At 43.5% G+C, this 25,029-nt stretch overlaps 1 protein-coding gene across 2 annotated transcripts in view; it reads left to right on the forward strand.

The window, feature by feature from the left end:
- The window catches only part of RUNX3 (RUNX family transcription factor 3), a 164,722-nt gene that overhangs the window by 132,466 nt on the left and 7,227 nt on the right, over positions 1 to 25,029 (forward strand). For both annotated transcript variants that reach the window (XM_079987783.1, XM_079987782.1), the window contains one exon: positions 5,494 to 5,658. In XM_079987783.1, the coding sequence (XP_079843909.1) occupies positions 5,494 to 5,658 (165 nt within the window). The remainder of the gene's footprint in view (positions 1 to 5,493; positions 5,659 to 25,029) is intronic.

A 25,029-nucleotide genomic window follows, 5' to 3' on the forward strand; every position in this document is an offset into this window, starting at 1 on the left:
GGTGCATGCATATATCCCTAAAGGGAGTCTAAAGCCATTTCAGAGGGCAATGCTTCCCAAACACCCAAACACTTTTAAAAAAACCTTATTCAATAGATTTATATCCCACTTTTCAACTAGAGTCCCCAAAGTTGCTAACAACACCAAAGAAGCACATGCTCAGAAAACGAAACAACCAGTCCTGCTACAGTAGGAGTTGGCATCAGCTGCAGTTAGTTGGTTCTGTGGCTGCCAAGGAGGAGACAGGCCAGCTGGAGCTGGTCTTGAAGCTTCCCTTGCACTCTTCTTCCTTTCCCATTTAATGGTCAGATTCCAAGCTAGAATTTCTCTAGTTTTAAATTTTGATACTGTACCATTGTTTAAATTAGCCTTCACCAACCTGGTGCTTTCCAGATGTTTTGGACTCCAACTTCCATCAGCTGGCCAGTAGTCAGGGATGATGGGAACTGTTGTCCAAAACAATAAAGTGTAGAAGTGTAAAACCATTAAGTCCAGATTCCAGAGTCTAAAATTACCTAATTGCACTACTTTTCCTGACTCTGCTTCAAGATTTCTGAATCACCTCTGACATCTGACTACTGCTTGTCCTTGACACTTTTTCATGGCTTGTTTGCAGTAGTGACTGGGGATGGAGGAGAAATTTGATTTAGTACATATTTAAAGCCACATCTATCCAATTTCCACTTTCCAAAACAATATGCAAACTGAAACACACTCATCTGATTTTTGCTATGCAGTTCTGCAACCAACCAGTGCTTATATAAGCGCACATATAAGAGGAAAGTATGCATAAAAAGGAAGATATTTGTGAAAACAGCATACAAATATGCTTTAGAGGAAATTGCTTCCAAAACTGTATACATTATTTAAAACTGCATATAAAGCCGTGTTTATTGGGATAAATTTGTACTAAAATGTTAATGAATTTCCATTATATATATATATATATATATATATATATATATATATATATATATATATTAATCCATTTGGCGCAAAATGTGGAGAACTGAAGATTGGAAAATACTGAGACAACTGAAATTGACAGGTCCTTCCGTTCTAGTGGGGATTTGAACATGTTAAGGGGCTATCACAAATTAAATAGTATGGGAAGTAGTATCTTCCTGTCACCACACATAATTTCCATCTGGTCTAATACAGATTTTCTGTCAATTCATTGTTAATGTACAATGATATGTGTTAATTCAGCAAGGCATTAAATGTTGAAAATGCATGTGTAAACTCGCCCAGAGTCCAGTTGCTCTCAGCTGAAACCATTAGTCAGTTGGGATGCCCACTAACCAGGAAAAAAATGGCTTGGCCTATGCGTTGTGCCATTAGAGGCTATGCTTGATGGGATATATATAAATGTTGTCATTGCATAGCCACAGATCAAGCTGCTGTTAAAGGGTTAGTTACAAGGGTTAGTTGAAAAGTTGACCACTTCCTGCTTCCAGCTGCAGCAGCTGCAGAGAGCAAAGCAAGCTGCTCTCCCAGAATCATCCCAGGTGTGGCAGATGTAGCAGGGCAGGGAATCTTATCACTGTGTAAAATCAGGAGTAATCCACTGAAAACAACTGAAGTGAAAGAAGGACTCAGCCAAGGAACCGAGTCTTGCCAGCTACATCAGATAGACCTGCAGATCAGCACATGCCACAAAGCTTTGTTTCAATATAGGCCCTTCCCATCCCTAATTTATTTGTGATTCTCCTGGTTGAGAACGAGTGTCTACGATTGCCACATCTGCAATGCATGATCACATCTTTGAAGAGGCAGCGTGGGGCTGTTGTTGATACATGCATGTCAAGTAATTAACATTACTCATTAATGCTTATCTCTCAGCAAATTCACCCCATGTACATCAGTATTCAAATAACCAATCAGGGCCATTTCCATTTAGTGAGCCACAAGTCCTCCGTTTCTAATAGCCGAATCTTCATATCAGGAAAGTGTGGCTTCCTCAGGGAAGGTTAACTGGCAGCCTGCAAGGATGGATTTCTACCACCACTTCTCAAGCCAATAACTGTTCCCTGTGGCAAGCCTACACAATGTTAATCAAATCCTGTTGAGAAGTTTTGCTGACAGAAAAGAAAATTACTTTCCAAAAGTTACAGGCGATGAGAGGCTTCCATGCTGTAATGTTCCATCTCTGTTTTGTGGTTTTGTATGCGGTCTCTTGGGCAGGCATGAGGTTGCATTCACAACTGAGAGGTCTTTTTCTGCTAGAGGCGTGGCTACCTTATTATGGAACTTAACTAGCCATGAGGAAATCAGTTTGTGTAACAAAATATATTCCTATATTCCTATTTGAATAATAGAGCTCCACACCCCAGAATCTGGAAGTTAGCAGCCTCTGTTATAAAGGGAAACAACTTTAAGTGAAAATGGTTCCTTTTTCTTCTATTAATAGTACTCACTATTATTGTTAAGATTTAATAATACAAGAAGGTAGCAATTTCCATTCCGACTTCTATTTTTCACAGTCAACACTGTTTGCATTCTGCTGCACTTCAGGTTCTACCAAATACTTTATTGTCTCCCTGTCCGCTATTTAACGTAACTTACATAACTATGCAATTTACATAACTTACATTTCATTTCAATATAAGGGAAACATCAAAAAGACATTAGTTATAATGTGTGGCCTTTTAAAAAAACCCAGCAACAATATAGACAAACACCAATGGTATTCACCGAAATGATTCTTGGCCACAGATGAACATGGGAACTGCAGCAATTTCTACTCTATTTTCCGTTTTTGTTGGAATCATTAAATTATTGATTGCAACTGGTTACCAGGCAGCAGACAGGGGTCCCTTTTCCTAATTTCTACAGGGTGGTGCGGTATGTTGCAAAGCAAAACGCTGACGAAAGCTGCAGCCACCCACCATCTTTCCTTCTAGCTCCCTCTCTATCAATCCCAACATTTGCCCAACCTTCCCAGGTGCTGACGGCAGGTCTGATTGAAGGAGGGGAACCCTCCATTAGCGATAGAGCACACACATTGCGTGCAGAAGGTCTCAAGTTCAGTTCTTGGCAACTCCGAATGCAACTGGCTTGTCTGAAACACTAAAGAGTTCCTGCCAGTTAGTGTTGACAATATTGAACTCGATAGACAATTGTCTGACTTGGTATAAGACGGCTTCCTGTGTTCCTACGAACTAACCAGTATGACTACCACCATCATATCTAGTTTGATCCGTAGAGTTGGGATCAAATTGTGGGAGCTCTCCCATGACTTAAAAGAGGGGAAATCGAGTAAACATGGCACATCTCACTCCAAACAACTGGACTTCAGCCAACACATCAAAAGAGAGGCAGAGAGACAGACTGAGGATAATGATGATTATTTTCTCTTCACAGTTGGTCCATTCATCGTGGCCAAAGACCCTTCTATCCCTCTTAATTGCTGAATATGCTTACCCACTTGCTGCTTTAGGGAGTTGGTGTAAATCTTTGGACAACATATACAAGCCAGTGACTGAGGGTGGGGCCTTGACACACTTTTTTCTTTGCTTCAAGGGCAGGAAAAGTCAATAGGGTCAGTATCTTAAGAAAGTAAGAGGAAACCAAAGGAATGGCTCAGTGTGACCAATGGCGTAAGAAACGTTCACATCAAGCATATCAGGGCCAGCCAAGGACATTTTGCTGCTTGAGGCAAAACAAAAAGTGGTTGGGGCCCCACTCCACTTCCCCTGCTGTGGCATCTGGAGGCAACGCAGGGAAGCCCAGGAATGCTGAAGGCAGAAGGAGAAGACGCCAGAGAGCAGTAAACAGTAGCAGCAGCAGCAGCCCTGCTCTTTCCAAGCACTGACTGTGAGTGACAAACACTCTGCCACTTGAGTTATGAAGAACCTCTAGTCCAACAACATATGAAGATTCTCCATCCATAGTGTACTTCATACCTCTCCGCCCTCTAAAGTTGTTTGTCAGAAATTATGAAACTTCCCTAAAGCAGTTAAGGATGAATGAGCAACTGCTGACTGCAAAAGGTGAAGGAGGAAAAGGAATCCAGGCCTTGTTGTTAGAGTGACAGGGATCCTCCACTGCCTAAGAAAGATAAATAAACTCTGCTAAATTTTGCCCATTTAAAATGGAAGCAAGGAATGTCAAACAGGCTATTATAAGGCGTGTGCATCACAGAAAGCAGCCGTCGCTTTGGGTTGGTTGGTTGGCTGACGGGTTGAACTTAAAAGACTTTGCCCTTCCACAAAGCATCCAGGCAATTTCTGAAAAGAAAAAAATATATAAAGCAAAAAATGATAAAGGACACCAGCTGTATAACTTAATACTGACTGTGCTTGTATGTTGTATGACAGTTTTAACTTTGCATTGTTCTGGCGTTTATGAAAACACCACAACTCTCCCGGAGGTTTAAGAAAGCCAGTTCTTTTCTGCCCAATTGGCAACCCTACCCTGGGAGACCTATCATCTTCACTAAATGCAGGAGTAGCCAATGTGGTGCCTTTCACATCATGTTGGATTGCAACATTTACCATGTTTGCCCAGCTGCCCAGAGCTTTTGTCATGTTCCTCCAGTTCAAATAAGAGGTTTGCACCCAAATGCTGTGGATTTTTTTGCTTTTATTTATTTATTACTGCAAAGCAAATGCTTCTCTTCATCAGAGCGGGGGTGGGGATTTGAACACAGAAAGAGCAGCTTTCAACCTCTCCTTTAAGGGATACGTTTCCAGCATTCCATGCTGCATTTTTCAGCATCTCCGCCTTGCGCCAAAACGCCCCAAACTACCAGCGTGCTTTTTATTACTGCCTGCAGTATCAGATTCACATCTATCCTTCCATATGGAAAACATTTCATGTGTTTGATGTAGTGATACAGATCTTCTTATTGGGCAAGCGGGCTGGGGACCCAACGTGTTCATGTCATGATGTCATGGTGTGCCAAATGCAAAATAGCATTCGTTTATAGTTCAATACATCCTTGTGGACACGAAGAGGGCAAATTCAGTAGCATGTTGTTTCTGGTTGCATTTTGTTCCCCCACCATGCTCTGAATTGGTCACATCCTGGAGGCAGGGGGCAAAAAGGATAATCATTATGCTGACTGCCGCCCAGAATATTCTAGCATGGCCTTTGCCAACCTGGTGCCCTCCAGATGCTATGGATTGCAATTCCTTTCAGCCAGCTGGAGTTGTCATCCAAAATACCTGGAAGGCTCCCTGTTGGCAAAGACTGTTCTAGCATAAGCAACATATCTGTAAATATAAACTGGATAAACTGAGACCTGCAACAAAATGTCCATCTTCCTTATAAGGAATGGGAAACCTGCAGCCCTCCCGATGTTGTTGGGACTCCAACTCCCATCAGCCACAATCAGCATGGTTAGTGATCAGGGATTGTGGCAGCTGTAGTCCAGCAACATCTTGAGAGCCACAGGCTCTCCATCTCTGGTCTAGACTCATCTTTCACGGGCCTCCTGGCCCCAGTTGATTCTGTACTGAATGTACTTGTTGGCTTTCCTTGCTGTTCCAGGGCATCGGCAGAAGCTTGAAGAGCAAACCAAAACCTATGGGGATCGTTTTGGGGAGCTGGAGAGGTTGCGGCACCCAATGAGGATCACTCCCACCACCCCCAACCCCCGAGGATCTTTGACTGCTCCTGGACACTTTGGGACACAAGCACAGAGTCAGATCCAAGGTAAACAGATTTGGTTCCTTTGTAGGCTCAGGTCTCTCTGCAAATGGTCCTCCTGGTGCAATAAGTGGAGCTGTATACGGGTTTGGTATTTTTAGTTTGGCTAAGGCACACAGCAGCATGCATATGCAAAGTTCAAGGTTGGTGTACAAAGTCCTATATAATTTGGGACAATGATGCCTACTACTACTACTACTTGTTAGTCAGTAGGGCAACCCAAAGCGACTTACAACCAAACAAACAGAAGGTCATCTCCCAACTGATCACTGTATTCTGCAGGAGAAGCCTCCTGCAGATACCACCTCATCAGGAGGTCTGTTCCATACAATGCAGAAACCAGGCCTTTAGTGTGGTGGCACCTACCCTTTGGAGTTCTCTCCTGCTAATGTACCAGAGAGGTGCTGTCTCTGTCGTCTCTTTGGCAGCTATAGAAGACTTTCCTTTTTATGTGGAGGTTTATATGCCTTTTTATGTGGAGGTTTATTATTATTATTATTATTATTATTATTATTATTATTATTATTTATTATCTGTATCTGTATTGGATTTGAAGTTGTTTTTATATATGTCAACATAGTTTTATATATGTTTTTATTGCTGATTGTTAAATTGCTTTTCATTGTTAAATCATTTTGAGGTGTTTCATAGGAAGCAATTCATAAATGAAAAAATAGCAATAATAAGTAGGGTGTGCCTTGGCTGGCTGGCTTGAGTCATCTGGTGGTGTTTACTAGCCCAGTTCTGCTGCATTTGCTCTCTTCACTTCACTATAGTACTTTGTAGGCTGGATCACAAGTCTTTCTATTGAAGTGAAAGGGGTGAATGTGTATTACTCCAACTGTCCTTTTTCTCAGTCTTACTCCCTATTTTTCAGGAAGTTCATGAGTGACTACCACTATTTTGCCTTGTATTCTAGGATGCCTGTTTTAAAAAGCATGTGTGAATGTGCATATATCTGGTGCACAATGAACTTTTCCTCCCTTCCCCTGCCAACCAACCACTGTCTGCTCCAAAACCAAATATTGCTGAACCATTGCAACTATTCCATATTAAGATCAACCATATGTTTTGTGAGATTAACTGATGTAACTGATTATATGTTGTGTTCAACATTATTGGGGTTAAAATTAAAGGAACTGTCAATTTACAGTATGAACCGACCGCCTAGATATCTGCAGATGAAGGGTGCTATACAAATTTAATAAATAATAAGAATAAGAATAATAAACAATGCAAATCACATCAGTAGCTACTATAGAACAGATTGATGCAGAACAAATGACTACATGCTGTACGATGTAAAGTCAGTGGATAATTTTTAGCATTTAGCATTTGTAACTTGCAACACTGGGCAGTTGTGGTTGTCCTAGCCGATGGTGCCCTGAGAAGCTCCCCAGACTAGGCACCTCTCTGTCCCCTTTCTACATTTCCTAGAGTGCCTAAAGCAGCCTCCAGCTGTTTTGCGACTACAATTCCCATCATCCCTGGTCCTGCTAGCTAGGGATGATGGGAGTTGTACTCTCAAAACAGTTGGAGGGCTGAGTTTGGGGATGCTACATCAGGCATCATGGGGCAGTGTGAGAAATTTTAAATGCCGACACTCATTGCGGCAACAGACAGTTGGGATACCACTTATATTTCCCACAGTGCAGTGGAGTGACTCAGTTTTGGGCAATCTGGGAAATTTGAAATGACTTACCACTCTTGCTTTGGCCAGGTATAGGCAAAAAAACGTAAGGGTGGGGTAATAGGTGCCAGTACTCACCATGAAGTTGTTATAGTAAGCATCACACCTTTTAACGACAAAAGAGAGAGGTGCCGTTACTGTGTACCCTTGGGGGGGGGTGCAGATTCATGAAAGCCAGAATGTTGTAGATGTTAGCATTTTTATGCGATAATAAGTTACAACTTTCTAAAGCCACACTCGGGGTGATATACAGCATCTTGAAAACCCTAAAACAGTTGAAGCCACCAGTGTTGGTCATGGTTTGGAGAGACCACATAGTTTTCCTGGGTGGCCTTGAGTACGGTAGTCTCTTAGTCTAAGCACTTACTAACTTTGAGTAGATTTTGCAAGGATTAAAAAGACAGAGCCCTGTTTCAGCCACCCCATAGTTCATTGAAGGAAAGGTCAGGTACGAACAGAGAGAAACCAATATGATAGTCTTGCTTCTGCAAACCCCCCCCCCCGAGCCCTCATACTATTCAGTAGCAACCACACAAACACCATACACACAATAACTTCCTCTGTTTCTTATGCTCAGACCAGAGTACTCATGTTTTGTTTTTGTTTTTTGCAAAAATGGTACCATTCGTGCGCAAGGTGGGTGTGGCAGCAGGCTTGATCAAGCCTAGAGGTTTGCAGTGAGCCCAAAAAGAAATATGGTGGTGGTGGGGAAACCAAAGGACTTCTCTCCCCCCCACCCCAACACACATAAATAATGCTAAAAAGCAACTATGCATGCATGTAGCAGGTGCCTGACACACCTGGATCCATTGCCATTAAACAAAATTGGCTCCAGGGCTTGTTTGGAAGGCTTCCAAAAGCAGTTCCTGGCTGAATGTGGTACAAGATAGAGAGGGATGGAGCGGAGGAAGGGACTAGCTTGTGAAGGCACCGGGTTGGATGACTGGCAGCTGGCCCAGTCCACACCTTCAAAGCTCCCTCTTCTCAGGTGGGGATGCTCTCCTACTCTGGGGCAGCCTCATCCCTGAGAAGGAAGAGCTTTAAAGGCTCCCAGGACGCACACAGAATGTTTTGTTGCAGGGCCCCACTTGTTTTTCTTTAACCACAACTGACTCAGCCTTAAAAGGCGAACACAATACTCTGGCTCATGCAGGTCAGGCAGTTGCCTCCTAGCGCTCATCACCAGAATAATGTCTAGGGTAGGGCAAAGCCAACATTTCTCACAGAATAATTTTCTGGCTCTTGTTTTGTTTTGTTTTAGCTCTTTCTTAAGTGCTATAGAATTTTAGTCCTCCCTCTGGGAAATAATCAGCAAAATGGCCTCCTCCAAGTTTCCCTGGCTGCGAATTTTTAACACAGCCATCAATCCGGTTTAAATATTGTTTACTATTATTTTAATATTGGTCACATCCACACCACACAGCTTCCCACAGAGAATCCTGGGAGCTGTTAAAATGGTATAAATGTGCTTTAACTGAATGGTGTGGATGTGACCATTGATAAAGGAGATTATGGGCTTGGCCCTTCTGGTCCCCTCTCACTTCCTTCATCCACCAACATGAACTAACAATAGAGTTCCATCTTGACAGCAATTGAGCTGCAATTTCTCAGAAAAGAATTTCATCATATCTCCCCCAAGAATATTCAGCAAAATGTGCCCACACATGTATCTCCCTGCCAACAAACAGTGTGGAGAATTTTCATTTCTCCTCAGCTTTTGTCTAGGAAGGTATCAGTCACATCAAAATCATCCTTTCAAAGCACATTTATACCACATTAGCAGTTAAGGCTTCCCCCAAATAATCCTGTGAACTGTAATTTACACCTCCCAGAGTTACAATTCCCAGATCTTTAACAAACTACAGTCCCTAGAATCCTTTTGAGAAAGCCATGTCCTTTAAATATGTTTAAAATGTCTTCTTTCTTCTTCTTCTTTTTTAAATAATATTTATTACTTTTAAACCTTACAAACAAGAAGAAAAAGAAAAGGAGAAAAAAGAAGAAAAAAACAAAAGAAAGAAAAAACAATACAATATATAAACAATACACCACACATCATTAACGCATTAAACTAAACAAAACAGAACAAAAACAATTTAAAAACATACATCATACCATTTCAGTGCCTTATCTTTCATTCCCTTGTTTCATCGACTTTCTCTCACCTCCCTTTTTGTATTCCACTTCTATTAATTGTTTCAGCAAATCCTTTCCATCTTTCACTATTTCCTGTCATATAAATATCTTAACTTATTTTAACCTTATTTCCATTAATACTATAATACTTATTTATGCTTAACTCCTTATAACACTTCTACTAAGGCCATATAATTTCATTCCAACATTTTTCTAACACTCATTAATTTTACCCTATTTCTATAAATAAACTTTAAACTTTTTCCAATCTTCTTCCACCATCTCTTCTCCCTGGTCTCGGATTCTGCCAGTCATTTCCGTCAATTCCATATAGTCCATCAACCTGGTGATATTCTGTCCGAGGCTCTTAACTCTTTTCCAGGTCCCTTCTGCAAATCTTCCTCGTATTTATACATACACTTTACTTTGTCTTCTGCTGATCTTGTTCTTAATTTCCTTTCTTTGATGCTGAAGAGTGGGTCTCGGGGGAGCTCCAACCTAACAATGTTTTTATTCCTTCTCGACCTGTCATCCACATCTCCGTGGTTAAAACTAAAATCCAAAAGGTATTTCAGGACGTGTTTCAAAGTCCCTCCAAATCTGCAGGTCCCCACAACTCCAATTTCCTCCTGACCCAGGTCCAGATCCCAAAGGTCAGTAAATCCCTGCATGAGGTGATCTATCCAACTTTCCTTCTCCAGTCCAAGCAGTGTTCCAATCTGACTTTCTCTGAATTCAAACATAGAGGGCAACAACTTGTAATCATCAAGTTGCCTCTGTAAGGCTGGGGCTCTCTCCCTCTCCACTTGTATTACTTTAGGTTCAACAACCACAACTTTCTCCCTCGCTTTCTCCACCATTTGGCATGTCAAAGTAGATTCCTGTATCGGTTCCTGAATAGTTTCTGTGTAGATGTTCACTTTTTGTCCCAAATTAGTCACTTTTTGTCCCAAAATATCAATTTTAATATTCATCACATCCGTCTTCTTGTGGAGCTGTTCCAATGACTCACTTATCTTGCATAGTGCAATCACTAAGGCTTCTTCTGTCGACATTCTCAAGCAATCCAAGGTCAATCTCACGGTTTTCTCTTGCAGCTGGAGATTCCACCAGCCCAACTCTTGTAACAATTTCAAAGGCTCCCTCTAGAGGGAAACAATTTCTGTTTGTATCAATCCTTTTAAGCACAGTTCAAGCAGTAAAATTAGTTTCAATTTCCAGCTACTTTTACTCCTTTTTAAACGCAGAAGGTGACAATGAGAGCAATGTATTTCTCTTATTTAACTAACTGTCACAGTCAATGAACTTTCCCAAAAACGTCAGTCTTACTAGCAGTCCAAAATGTCTTCTTTCTTCTTTGACAATCACTCGTAGCCAAGTAAGATTATCTTCCATGAACACGGTCTTAACACTGAGTCCGTAGATAAGTGTGGAGGCCAGTACTGGATTCCACAGTGGGGACATAGGTTTCCGGGCAGGAGTTGATCACGGTGATGGTTTGCCAAACGTGCCTTTCTCTTAGCTCATTTCTCCCTTTTGTCCTGAGTTCAAGCGTCTTCAAAGTCCATGACACCTTTGGTAAGGGTTGTTCTCCAATTGGTGAGCTCGCAGGCCAGTGTTCCCCAATTGTTGGTGTTTATAGTACATTTTTTAAGATTTGCCTTGAGAGAATCTTTAAACCTCAAAGTGCAGCACATTGGTTTTTTTGGATGTTGAGCGATAGGCCAAGCTTTTCGTAAGCTTCTGCGAAGATATTTATGATGGTTTGGAGGTCATCCTCTGAGTGTGCAAACACTATGTTGTCATCAGCATACTGAAGCTCTATGGCGGAAGTAACGATAACGTGGCTCTTTGCTTTCAGCCTACTCAGATTAAAGAGCTTTCCATCTGTTCGATATATGATTTCTACTCTGGTGGGGAGTTTCCCTTCGACAAAGTGTAGGATCATGGCAATGAAAATAATAAATAGAGTTGGTGTGATAACATAATCCTGTTTAACACCTGATCCGACTGTGAATGGTTCACTTTGAGAGCCATTGTTATCTGCAATTGTTGCTGTCATATGATCATGGAGGAGCTGAAGGATGTTCATAAATTTATCTGGGCAGTCAATTTTCAGAAGGACAGTCAACAGGGTGTTATGATTTGAAGGCTTTAGTCAGGTCAATAAGCGCCATATACAAGGGTAGTTTTTGCTCTCTGCATTTTTCTTGAAGCTGTTGAGTGGTGAAAATTATGTCCACTGTCCCCCTAGAAAGGATTCATGGACCATTTTGGGATTCAGGAAGGGTAGCCTTGGATATTGTTAGGAGACGGTTTGCAAAGATCCCTGCAATAATTTTGCCATCCGCAGAGATGTCTTGATAGGTTCTGCAATCCATTCTATCACCTTTTTTTAAGGAGATTGATAATTTTGGCATCCCTAAAGTCTGCTGGGATCTCCTTTCTCCTCCAGAAATTTTCGATGAGCTTGTGAAGCTGTTGTGTAAGTTCAATTCCACCCACTTGGAAGACTTCAGCAGGTATCCCATCAGGTCCACTGGCTTTGTTGTTTTTCATTTGGTTAATAGCTGTACGCAATTCTCCTAGATTTGGAGATACTGCAAGCTCATCTCTAATTTGTTTTTGTGGAATATGTGAGAGGACCTCAGCAGCTATGGGTGAGTTGCGGTTAAGGAGATGCTGGTAATGTTCTTTCCAGCGCAATGCAGTAGCTTCTTTATCTTTTAGAAGTGTGGTACAATTTGTTAAGTGTAGGGGGCATATGCCATGATTTATTGCCCCATAGATAGTCTTTGTGGCTTTAAAGAAACACTGCGCATCATGAGTGTTGGTTAAGTGCTGGATCTCTTGAGGTTTTTCTCCCCACCAGGTGTTCTTTAGTTCTCTGGTTCTTCTTTGAGCCTCAACCTTAGCACTGGCATAGGTTTTTTTCTTAGTGGCACAGTTTCTATCTCTTTGTCAGAGCTGAAAGGCCTTCCTTTTCTTGTCAATAATGTGTTCAGTCTCACTGTCATTCTCATCAAACCAGTCTTGGTGTTTCTTAGTTTGGTATCCAATAGTTTGTTCACAAGCTACAATAATGGATGTTTTAAGCTTCCTCTAGTGTTCCTCAATGTTATCAGGGAACTCTGAAAACAGATGGTCCTTAAGAGTCTTGAGTCAGAATGACTGAATCTGTATCCACTGCCCATGTGCCAGTTCAAGACTAGGGGCTTCCAGATTTCACGGTCCTGGGTTTGGGATGGGTTTTTGGAAGACGTCTATGTGTGAATCTGTTTTATGTGTGTAGTTCAGTGCACACTGACCAACGCACAGTCTTCGCAGTGAGGCTCTATTCTGATGGCATGAGTATCACGACGACCAGTAGATTATTATCTGCTGCAGCCTTCTTCTGCCTTCACAGCTGTTGTAACATGCCACTTGTTATCTTTTGCCTGTTCTGCCATTGAGGACTTTTTGGATCATTCTTTGTCTAGCTCCTCCCCTTTGACCGTACAAGGGTCATAGGAATGTGTGAGCCCACTCACCACAACAAGGTGATGATCCAGCGAGTGTTTAAAATGTATAGTGTGGCTGTGACCAAAGTTTGTACCTATCTATTGTATGCTTTCTTTGAGCATAACGACACCTCACTGGCCAGCTCCAGATAGGGAGATATGGAGGGCTGCATTCATTCCCCAGGCCTGGGATTCTCTATCCCTGGCCTAGCAGTAGGCTCAGCTCTGAAGCACCATGACCTACCTGAATCAGACCGGACACAGGCTAGAGCTCAACGTCAAGCCTACCAAGCGGCAATGGCAACGGCGAAGAGGGCCTTCTTCGCCGCCTCCATTGCATCTGCAGAAAACAGTAGCAGGAGACTTTTTCAGGGGGTTCGCAATCTATCGGAACCACCTGTACCACCGGGGCCTGGTAGGGACCCCAAGATCTCCTGCAATGCTTTTGCAAAGTTTTTTTGCAGATAAAGTCACTCAGATTCAGAAGGAGGTAGACTCCACCGTGGGAGCAGGGCCAGGGCGGGAGAAGTCTAGAGTTCTGTCTGGTCCTGTTACATGGGATCAATTCCAATCTGTTACCTCCGAGGATGTGGACAGGCTGCTTGGACAAGTGAAACCGACCACCTGTCTCCTTGATCCTTGCCCATCCTGGTTGATAAAAGCGAGCTGGGAGGGGCTGGGCGATGGGCTCTGCGGGGTGGTGAATGCTTCCCTCTGTGAGGGAGCCTTCCCAGACCCGCTGAAAGAGGCGGTCATTAAACCGCTTCTTAAAAAAACATCTTTAGACCCGGCCAATTTGGCCAACTATCGCCCAGTCTCAAATCTACCATTCTTGGGCAAGGTGATTGAGTGGGTGGTTGCTGAACAACTCCAGGCACGCCTGGAAGAAGCGGACCATTTGGATCCCTTCCAATCGGGATTCAGGCCTCACCATGGGACTGAAACTGCCTTGGTCGCACTGGTTGATGATCTCTGGCAGGCAAGGGACAAAGGTGAGAGCTGTTTCCTAGTTCTGCTGGATCTCTCAGCGGCCTTTGACACCATCGACCATAACATCCTTCTGGACCATCTAGAGGGGCTGGGAGCTGGGGGCACTGTCATACAGTGGTTCCGCTCCTTCCTCCTGGGCCGTGTCCAGAAAGTGGTGGTGGGGGATGAGTGTTCAGACCCTTGGGCCCTCACTTGTGGGGTGCCTCAGGGTTCTGTCCTCTCCCCCATGCTTTTTAATATCTATATGATGCCGCTGGGAGAGATCATCAGGGGGTTTGGACTGGGTGTTCATCAATATGCAGATGACACCCAGCTCTACCTCTCCTTTAAATCAGAACCAGTGAAAGCGGTGAAGGTCCTGTGTGAGTGTCTGGAGGCGGTTGGAGGATGGATGGCGGCTAACAGTTTGAGGTTGAATCCTGACAAGACAGAAGTACTGTTTTTGGGGGACAGGGAGCGGGTGGGTGTGGGGGATTCCCTGGTCTTGAATGGGATAACTGTGCCCCTGAAGGACCAGGTGCGCAGCCTGGGAGTCATTTTGGACTCACAGCTGTCCATGGAGGCGCAGGTTAACTCTGTGTCCAGGGCAGCTGTTTACCAGCTCCATCTGGTACGCAGGCTAAGACCCTACCTGCCCACGAACTGTCTCGCCAGAGTGGTGCATGCTCTAGTTATCTCACGCTTGGACTACTGCAACGCGCTCTACATGGGGCTACCTTTGAAGGTGACCCAGAAACTGCAATTAATCCAGAATGCGGCAGCTAGACTGGTGACTGGGAGTGGCCACCAGGACCACATAACACTGGTTCTGAGAGATCTGCATTGGCTCCCAGTACGTTTCCGAGCACGATTCAAAGTGTTGGTGCTGACCTTTAAAGCCCTAAACGGCCTCGGTCCTGTATACCTGAAGGAGCGTCTCCACCCCCATTGTTCAGCCCGGACACTGAGATCCAGTGCCGAGGGCCTTCTGCGGTTCCCTCATTGCAAGAAGTGAGGCTACAGGGAACCAGACAGAGGGCCTTCTCGGTAGTGGCGCCCACCCTGTGGAACGCCCTCCCATCAGATGTCAAAGAGATAAACAATTACCTGACATTCAGAAGACATCTTAAGGCAGCCCTGTTCAGGGAAGTTTTTAATATGTAACGCTGTACTGTTTTTAACACTTGATTGGGAGCCGCCAGAGTGGCTGGGGAAACTCAGCCAGATGGGCGGGGTATAAATTATTATTATTATTATTGTTATTATTATTATTATACCAGAAGAATGTCACAAAGACCTCACTTTTTGTTCTAAGTAAGAGCCTCCAAGCTGTTGTGAGGGAACTATGACTAAGAGCTAGCACTGGATATATGCACAGAGGAGCCAGCTTGATGACATTTGTTTTCAAAAGTTGGCCCCATCAGCTTTGAATTCTTGCCTTCTGTGGAGGGAGGTGCGGTGCGGCTTTTTGTTCTGATGGAACTGCCAAAGCTCTCCTCACCCTGCTTTTTGCCTTGTGGGTTTAGTCACTGAGCTACAACAGTTGAACTGAGTCCAGATATTAAATTATATATTCAGAAGAGCCTCCTCTAGGCTCCTCAAGGGGTTTGATTATTCCTGGATGCTCCTTTGAACAGAAATGAAATTTGCTATGGAATTAACCTTAATCACATGAACAATGAGCCACTAACTTTTTGCGGACACCCACTCAAGCTGGTCCTTATATATACAGAGACATATTGCTTCAGCCTTCAGTGTGACAGTCTTCGGGGAAACCAACAACCCTTAGGATAGTGCAACCCAGTTGCACCCTAGTAGAACAGTCTGTGTGGCATGAGAAAGAAATGAGTTAAATAATCAAAGACTTCTGTGAAACTTACGCATGGAGGGCAGGCACAGGCTACAACCTCTCCTCCATCCAAGATATAAGCTTGCCCAAAGCATATCCACCTTACAAAGTTGTGACGATTAATATGAGGTAGGCAAAAATCAAATGGCTAGTGCCAATTTGCCAAATAGAAAAATTCCTGCCCAGCCCCGAAATACAGCGACCGACATAGTCCATAGCACCATAGCATGCTTGGAGCATCAGCAGCATCCTGAACTGGGGGATGGTTGGTGGGAGAACCAGTGATGAAAACAGAGGCCTAGGAGAAATTCCCACATAACTCAGCAGGGTGTACGTCTGAGTAGACATGTGTAGGATTGCACTGATAAGTTTCTATTATTATTATTATTATTATTTCCTTGATTAATCAGGGGCTGCCTTTTAATTGATTAAATGTTTTTTTAAATTCATTAGCCTAACCCATTAATTGTTTAAATACTGCAGCCTCAAGTCCCTTGTCCTGCCAGTGCAAGGATTTACACTTGTGAAAGGAAACTTTTCCTCCTCTCCTCCCCTCTAAATCTGGTCTAGTGGTTCCCCCAGTCGTCTGGAGCAGATTTGGAGAGGGTGAGGACATGCAAGGGGAGACGAGATGGGGGAAGCTCCATTGCAGAAAAAAATCCTTGTGCCAACAGAACAAGGGCATTGGATGCCACCCTTACTATTTTTGTAGGTGTCTTAAGTTTTACTCAGTGAAATGGTTCAGACATCAATGGATGTGAACCATCAGTTAAATGCTACGACGCTTAGAAAATATGGCTGTATTGTAAGAGGTTTTAAGGGACAGACAGAAAAGGGCTGAAGGAGTGGAGGATTGGAAATAAAGGCACAGGGAGACACATCTGCCCATAACCCTTCTTGCCAACTATATTTATACATGGGTGTTAAATATCTCCCATGTTTATCCTATCCATCATCATAGCTTAAGCCAGAAAAGCAAATATATAACTTAGGAATGTATGAATTGCTGGATCTGATTTGTCTCGTTGAGGGATGGGGGAGAATACATGAACCAAAGGCAGCTATCCTTTGAAATTTGCACATCTCTGAATTTTGTGATTCAGGTCTTCAACAAATAAAGTGTACATTCAATATGTGGATATTCAGCTAAAGTGTTCATAAAAACATATATGATTGAAAATAACACACAAAATAGCAGTATATTAGACAAAATTGCATGCAAATATATATACTAAAATGCTGACAAATTTTCATTACGAATATGTATATTATAGAGCATACTGATGCAAAAATGTGAACTAAGCTTACGATTGGGAAAATGAGAAACTAAAGTATCCCAAACTAGCAGATTTAATGTTTCAAGGCTTGTTCAAACATCTCCATTTGAGAAAGAAATTATGAGTCACTTTACTTATGAGTAGGGATGGGTGAATCTGTCAATTTCGGTTTCTCTGTTTCTCACACTTTCAATCTTAAGTTCATTTCTCTGCATTTCCACATCAGTTTACAATGTGGACGATTATTTTAAACATCCTTGTGAAAATTATCAGCATTTTAGTGTGAACTAAGCAGTTTTGCTTTAAAAAAACAACACATTTTTTGCAAGCAATTTCCTTTAAAATGAAATTATTTTCACTAAATATACACATTTATGCACATTTGCCCTTTTTGGAGGGAAGATAAATGCTAATTGTGTGGTTCACACCTGTTCATCTAGTGTTGTGTGTGGAGGGTCTGGATTCAGGGTCTAAAAATCACCTAGCTGTACTGCTGCCTGAAACAATGGCCCCTTCCACTTAGCTTGCTTCTATATTGGGAGAAGGGGAGAGGGAAGACCCCCAAAAATTTAGCTTTCTTCAAGCTGTTGCTTCTTGGAATCTGTGAAGTCAGGTTTCCTCCAAGGCTGGTATGAAAACAGAGATGGCATTTTATTGGGTTTGGTTGTTTGACCTGGAAAGCGAACGGAGAAGCTTGAAAACTCATCTGCGTGCTGATTGGCTCCTAAGTTGAGGTTGCTTAAGTCACCAGCATCTGCGAAATAGGAGGTGGGGAAATCAGGGCAAGTTGCAAACTGGGACTCTGTTTTTGTTATCACTGACCACCACAAGGCAGAGAGAGTGGCCAACCCCAAGCGGCAACAGTGTTACGCTAGTCGGAACGATGACCTCTGGTTGAACACAAATTCTTGCTTCCCAGTTCCCTGATCCAAAGTGTTGCCATTTCCGTTGATAGATCGGGTCAGATATTTGGAGTGTGCGGGCCCTTGGTTTGCTCTCACAATGGTTAAATTATTACCTCTAAATGGGCTTATTCAGTTAAGGCAGCAGCTGGTGCGATTTTGAGAAGAAAATAAACATTTCCTTCAAATATTTTGATTGGCAGCACGACAAGGAAAATACTTGCCCTCAGAATTGCGAGGGCCCCCAAGAAAGCAATACAGGAGCAGACGACATCTAGAAGTCAGCCCATAGTATTTTTTTCCAGAGGTGAAACCATTAAAAAATTGTGGCGTTTTTAAAAATTATGATTTAACTGGTGGGTCTTGCTCAGCGTGTGTGTGTGTATGGAAGAGCGGGGCAGGGGGAGAGAGACATTGTCAGCTATAGTGGCAGATGGAGTGAAAAGATGACAAGAGTAACAAGAGGTTTTAATTCTGCTTCACACTGTGAAGCAGAGCAAGGCAGAAACTCCAGGCCACAGTCTTAAAGCACCATTAAAGAGCAGCACATTGTCACTTATTAACACTGTTGTTAAGTACATATAATGGTTGAGGAACAATTGCTTGTGAACTTCCCTGAGGCATCTGGTGGGCCACAATGGAAAACAGGATGCTAGACCACAAAGGTCTTTGGTCTGATCCTTCAGAGCTCTCTTTATGCTCTTATGTTCAAAGATGTCCTATTTAGCCAGAAAGCCTTTTCCACTCATAGAAGGGCTGTTTATGATGGAGGCCACATCCGGACTATACTTTTAAAGCACTATGATGCCACTTGAACAGTCCTGGCTCCCCCCCCCAAAGAATCTTGGAAACTGTAGTTGGTTAAGGGTGCTGAGCTTAGATTACTATTTCCCTCAAAAAGCTATAGTTTCCAGAGTAGCCTGGGTAGAAGGACTGACCATTTAACCACTTTGAGAATTGTAGCTCTGTGAGGGAAATAGGGGATCTCGTAACAGCTCTCAGGACTCTTAACAGTTGTTACCAGGATTCTTTGGGGGAAGCCATGGCTGTTTAAAATGGTAGGATTCTGCTTTTAATATAAAACGGATGTGGCCTTAGTGGAAGACAGGACTGGCCCAAGACAGTTTGCTTTGTGAGGCAAACAAGATGGCGCATGTACATACACACACACACACACACACACACACACACACACACACACACCACACTCTATGTACTGAAGCCAATCAGAACAATAGTTGAATCTTACTTTGACACTGGCAATGGGACAGTTTCCTCACCGTACCTGAGCAGATTAGCTTTAGGCAGGCAGAGGAAGCCACACAGCTCTGCCTTCAAACTGCCACTATCCCCCTTCAAGATTTGGTGCTTGGGGCAGCCTAATGTTGGTTCCTGTGGAAAAGCCTTGTGTGAGAAAAGTGACCTCAAATCCAGAGAAGTTATTTCATTTGTGAAAGAACACACACTTTTAAATATATTTTAATGAATAGTATTCCTGCTCCGGATCAGAAATAATCAACACTGTGCCTTCCTGATGTTGTTGGTCTTTAACATCTGTCAGCCCCAGTCAACATGGTGAAACATAATAAGAGCCAGAGTCCAACAACTTCCAGAGGGCACCATGTTGGCTAGCCCTGCTTTAGAGCCTATATTGTCCCATTATAATATATTCCCCTCACCCCACCCCCTACAACCTTGTGTAACACAGACCAGCAAAATAATTACTATTTGACTCTGCTGACACTGTCAACTCACTGAGTTTGCTTGTGGCATGTTCTCCTATGGAATCAGTCTCCAATTGCTTCCTTAATGTGACTGATTCAAAACATGCAGGGGAAATCATGTAGTACTTTCCTCCCAGGACTGTACCTATTCATCAACTTTATCCTCCTCCTCTTCCTCACTTAGTGATATTAAAGTGCCTGAAAGAGTCTAGTGCTGTGCAGGAGAAATTAAAATAAACAGGTTGCTGCCCACAAAAATCTAATTAACAAAAGAACAAAAGCTACAAAAATATGGTGGTTTATTATCTGAAGCATGAATGCACTCTGTGTTGCGAGCAAATGCCTTCACCAGGGCATAATTTATACAGAGGCATTGTACATGGTCAAGTAGAATTGTTATTTCAGCAAAAGTCCATTTGAGATAAGCAAACATCTCAGTGTGTCTTCTTAGACAATGCACACAGTGCCTTAGATGGTTTGAGGGCATCCTGACAGTGACTCCACTACCTCCACTTGAATAAAATATTGGAGAAGCCCAGGTAAGCTCCACCCTACATAATCACATGACGTGGTACACACACACACACACACACCATTTGAATGGCAGTGCCCATAAACTTGGGGGGGGGGCAGTCGCCTCAAATATTTGGGGGAGGTGAAGCTCCCTCAGCCCTCAGGAGTTGGCTCCTATGGAACCAGTAATGGTTCTGAATACCAGTTGCTAGAAACCACAGGAGGCGGGGAGTGCTGTTGCACCCAGATCCTGTTTGCTGTCTTCCCATAGGTTTCTGGTTTGCCACTGTGAGACAGGATGCTGAACTACCTGGGGAACTGGCTCTTATGTTCTTATGAATGTTGTTCTGCTTGGGATGATGAGCTTTGGACGGCATGAAAAATTGCTTTGCTGGATCCACCCAAAGGTTCATCAAGCCCAACATTCTGTTTCCAGCAGTGGCTAGCCAATGGCAAAGCACATGTTTTGCCTGCAGAAGGTTTTGCCCCTTGGCTGGAGAGGCACTGCCAGACAGTGTAAGCCACGGAAAGGGAACTTGTGGCCCTCCAGATGTCATTGGACTTCAGCTCCTATCAGCCCCAGCCAGCATAGCTAATGGTCAGAGATGATGGGAGTTGTGGTCCAACATCACCTGGAAGGGCCACAGATTCCCCTTTGCTTGTGTAGACAATAATGAGCTAGCTGGAACAATTGTCTGACACGGCATAAGACAGCCTCTTACGTTCCAGGTTTACTTTGAAGCAGTGTCATGCTGGACAAAGCTGTCGCTTGTCTCCAGCATCTGATAACCAGAAGCACACCTTCCCTGACCATGCCTTGATTTCAATAACCATTCAGAGCTCTGTCATTAACTTCTCTAGCCATAGCTAGTATGTATATATGTATAGTTAATAGAATGTATAAAGCACCTCATCTTCAAAACCTCCAAGCAGCTTACATAAAATATACATTAAAATCATGATAAAATCAGATGTTAGAAATAAAAAAGATCAACACTATACTTTATAAAACACATGGCTGAAAAAAGTTTTTGAAATTTGATCAGAATAATGTTTGTATGTTTATTTTTTTTAAGACTACAGCTCATGAGGATTAGAAACTTGCTTGCTTTATCTAAAAAGAAGAAGCAGCAGCAACATTGGTAGATATATTTCTCAGCTGTATTTCTTTTTCACTTTGATAAAGAAGCCCTTTTCTTGGCAGCAACAGCACCAGGAGCTGTCGTGTGTTCCTCTTTGCATGTAGCAGGAAGAAATGCCTAGACCAAAAGTGTACCTCTAGCATCTTTACATAGCTCCCCCTTCCTTTTTGTTTTGTTTTGCAAGTCAACAGTAATTAACACATTTACACTGTTGCTTTTATATTAGCAGCAGGCAGCAATTGCCAAGCGGTGCAAGCTCAGACTCATAAAAGTTGGCCTCTCTAAAAACTTTAAGAGTGTGTTAGGGAGGAAAACAAAAAGGGGAAATGTGCCCTGAGCTTTTTATTTGAATTTGCTCTTTATGGAATATTATTTATGGCGACATTAAATATAATGAAGCAGCGTAAAGGCCTTCCTTTGCTGTGTTCAAGCTGTCGAGCAGCAAATGGCGCCTGCCTGCCGTTTATTTCAAGATATCCATCTCCTGGAATTCCTGAATGCTGCATCGCCAAGGAGGAGGAGGAGGAGGAGGATGGGATGGGGCGCAGGAGCAAAAGCACAGGCGGGATCCAATGAGAACATGAATCAGCTCAAAATGTAGATCGGGATTTGGACAGGGGCAACAAGCCGAGGAAATGAAGTTCATCACAAAAGAGAGAGAAAGGGGAGGCATCTCCAAAAAGCCAAAAAATTAAAGAGAGAGAGGAAAAGGTATGAGCAATATCTTAGTCTAGTGAATGGGGAGGAGGGGAGCAATATTATAACACAGGATATGCCCAGCTGAAACAGTTTGCTTGAAAGATGCCCTACAATAAAAGAACATTCTTCAAGCGCATTGCTTTGGTTGCTGCTATCAAGATAAGAGACGTCTTTTTTGCCCCGAGGAAAATAATTGTTGAAACATGTTGGGCACATCACATTATCATAAGTATTTATTTCTCAAGATCAGTCTCAGCTCTTGCCTCGCCTCCTTGCTTTTTGCCTTTTTAAAGTTAAGGGCTAAACTAGTAGTGAAATGACAGGCCCATGATGGGATTTTTTAACACCTTTATTAAAATCATCCCAGAAGGGGGACAGGTTGGATCAGGACCACGATACAGCCATTGACCCAATTTCAATCCTCCCCCCCCAAGCTGCTATCAGCTGGGAGAAAGGTACAATACAGGTATGGTGTATAGACATGTTGGAGGGTGCCTTATACCGAATCAGACCACTAACCCATCTAGCTTAGTACCGTCCACAGTGACAGGCTTGCAATGGTTTCAGGAAAGGAAGCTCTCCTGGCCTTACCTGAAGATGCAATTGAACCTGGGACTGTCTGCATGCAAAGCAGATGCTCTACCACTGAGTTCTGGTCTTTCCCCAAGTAAACCTGGGTTCAGCCCTAAATATGTTGGGAGGGGAGCTATAGCTTATTGGGATAATGCATGCTTTGCCTTTGGACGGTCCCAATCGCAAGGCCTTGAGCAGGGGTCGGCAAGGTTTACCGGCCATGGGTTGGATCACTCCCACAGAGATCGTCTGTGGTCTGGACTGGCGCTGCGCGATGCTGAACATTGTGCCTGCACAGAAGCGATTTTTGGCATCTGGACATGCGCAGACACGATTTCCAGTGCCACTTGGAGAGTCCCTGCACTGTGCTGCGCTGGTTTAGTGCAGCGCGTGGGGGGCTTGCCGAGCGGGCGGCTCAGTTCAGGGGTGGCTCGTGGGCCAGTAAAACGGTCTTCATGGTGCTGACCCCTGGCCTTGAGCAAGCCTTCAGAATTCGCAGCTCTCTGAATTTTGCAGTACAGCTCTACAACCAACTAATGTGTACAAAAATGCACATATTATGGTAATGTAAACACATAAAGGCATATATTAGTGAAAGTAACATATGAATTACATTAGAGAATATTGCTTTCAAAAATTTGTATCTATGGCAAAAATGCTTACAAAACATCTATTTTAGGAGAAATTCACACTAAAATGTGGGTTAACTTTCATGACTTTATAAAATAAATAAACATATTTGCAAACTGATGTAGAAGTACAGGGAAGTGAAGGTTGGAAGAATGAGAAACTGAAAGAAACCAAAATTGACAGACTCACCCATCCCTCCTTAGAACAAATAGCAAACACCCAGTTCCCTTTCTCCAGAAGGGCCATACTAGATATTTGCTAGGTATGTAGCATGTTGTTTTCTGTTAATTGCAGGCACTTATTTATCAGAATGTCAAATGTGGGGAATGGAGGCTTACCTCTTCACCATGCTGTGATAAAACTGGAGATTTCTATCACCATCACCCCACCCTTCATGCAGCTCGGACCCAGCGGGAGTGGGGAGTCCCCATTGGCAAGAGGGGGTTTGTGATTGGCTGCAACTCCTTGACACATTACTTCTGTATCTTTGGAGGCTGAGTATGTCTTGAAGGAATCACCACGTATCAATGCATTCATTTGATCCCATCTATTTGCATTAGGGACGCGGGTGGCGCTCAGCGCCTAGGACTTGCCGATCGCATGGTCGGCGGTTCGAATACCCGCGGCGGGGTGAGCTCCCGTCATTCGGTCCCAGCTCCTGCCCACCTAGCAGTTCGAAAGCACCCTTAAGTGCAAGTAGATAAATAGGTACCGCTTTATAGCGGGAAGGTAAACGGCGTTCCGTGTGCTGCGCTGGTGCCAGTTCACCGGAGCAGCTTTGTCACGCTGGCCACGTGACCTGGACGTGTCTGCGGACAGCGCTGGCTCCCGGCCTCTAGAGTGAGATGAGCGCACAACCCTAGAGTCTGTCAAGACTGGCCCGTACGGGCAGGGGTACCTTTACCTTTACCTATTTGCATTAGACAAAGAAAGAGAGACTGACAATACCTCTATTCAGTCATTCTACCCATCATTCAATTAAAACTGCAGGCAAGAGAGAGTGCCTGCCTCTCTATTGCACCCCTTTACCCTGGACCTGACTTCTTCCACATATTGAATGAGCAAGTTCTGGGTCAAGGAGTCTGGTCTACATGAACAGAGGAGCCAGAACCTAGGGGCTAATGCCCCTTTGCCCCCATAAAGTATTTGAGGGGGCTCCCCCCCCAGTTGATGGGAATTGCCATTCAGATGGTGTGCATCTTGTGATTATGTGTGGTGGGGCTTACCTGCCCCCCATATGTTATTCAAGTTGGTACAGCTGTGCATGAGGAGGTATCCCACACCGTGTGGAACCTGAATTCTAAACCACGCAGGGAGCCTTCATGCATAGAAGCAGGTTTCCTCTTCAGGCCTTCCCGCCTGACACATGGAAGGCGGCAGGGCAGGTGACAAGGATATGGCAGAAACAGGAGGGCCAACAAACATTGCTGCATTTTTCTGTTTCACACAAATAGGGTGAATGCCCCAAAATGGCTAATGTAGAACAGGAATCCACATGAATGATGGTCACCTCAATTAAACTGGTAGGGCAGCTTCTGGAATTGTGGGGACTGAGAAAGCATCCATCTTGGATTAGCCATTTCCCTCTTTCCGCAGTTAAATATTGCTGCACAGAAACAATAATAATTACATTTCTTCACTCTTTCTTAGGCCTTCATAGGGAAAACAACAACAAAAACCCCCAACCAGTAATAGCATGACCTACAGTAAGCAAGCTTTCAACTGTGTGTTTATCAGCTCTGTCCCTTGGGCCTATCAGCACAAACAGACCAC

This window comes from Podarcis cretensis (genome assembly GCF_951804945.1).
Source record: "Podarcis cretensis genome assembly, chromosome: 8".
In the NCBI taxonomy this organism is placed as follows: Eukaryota; Metazoa; Chordata; class Lepidosauria; order Squamata; family Lacertidae; genus Podarcis; species Podarcis cretensis.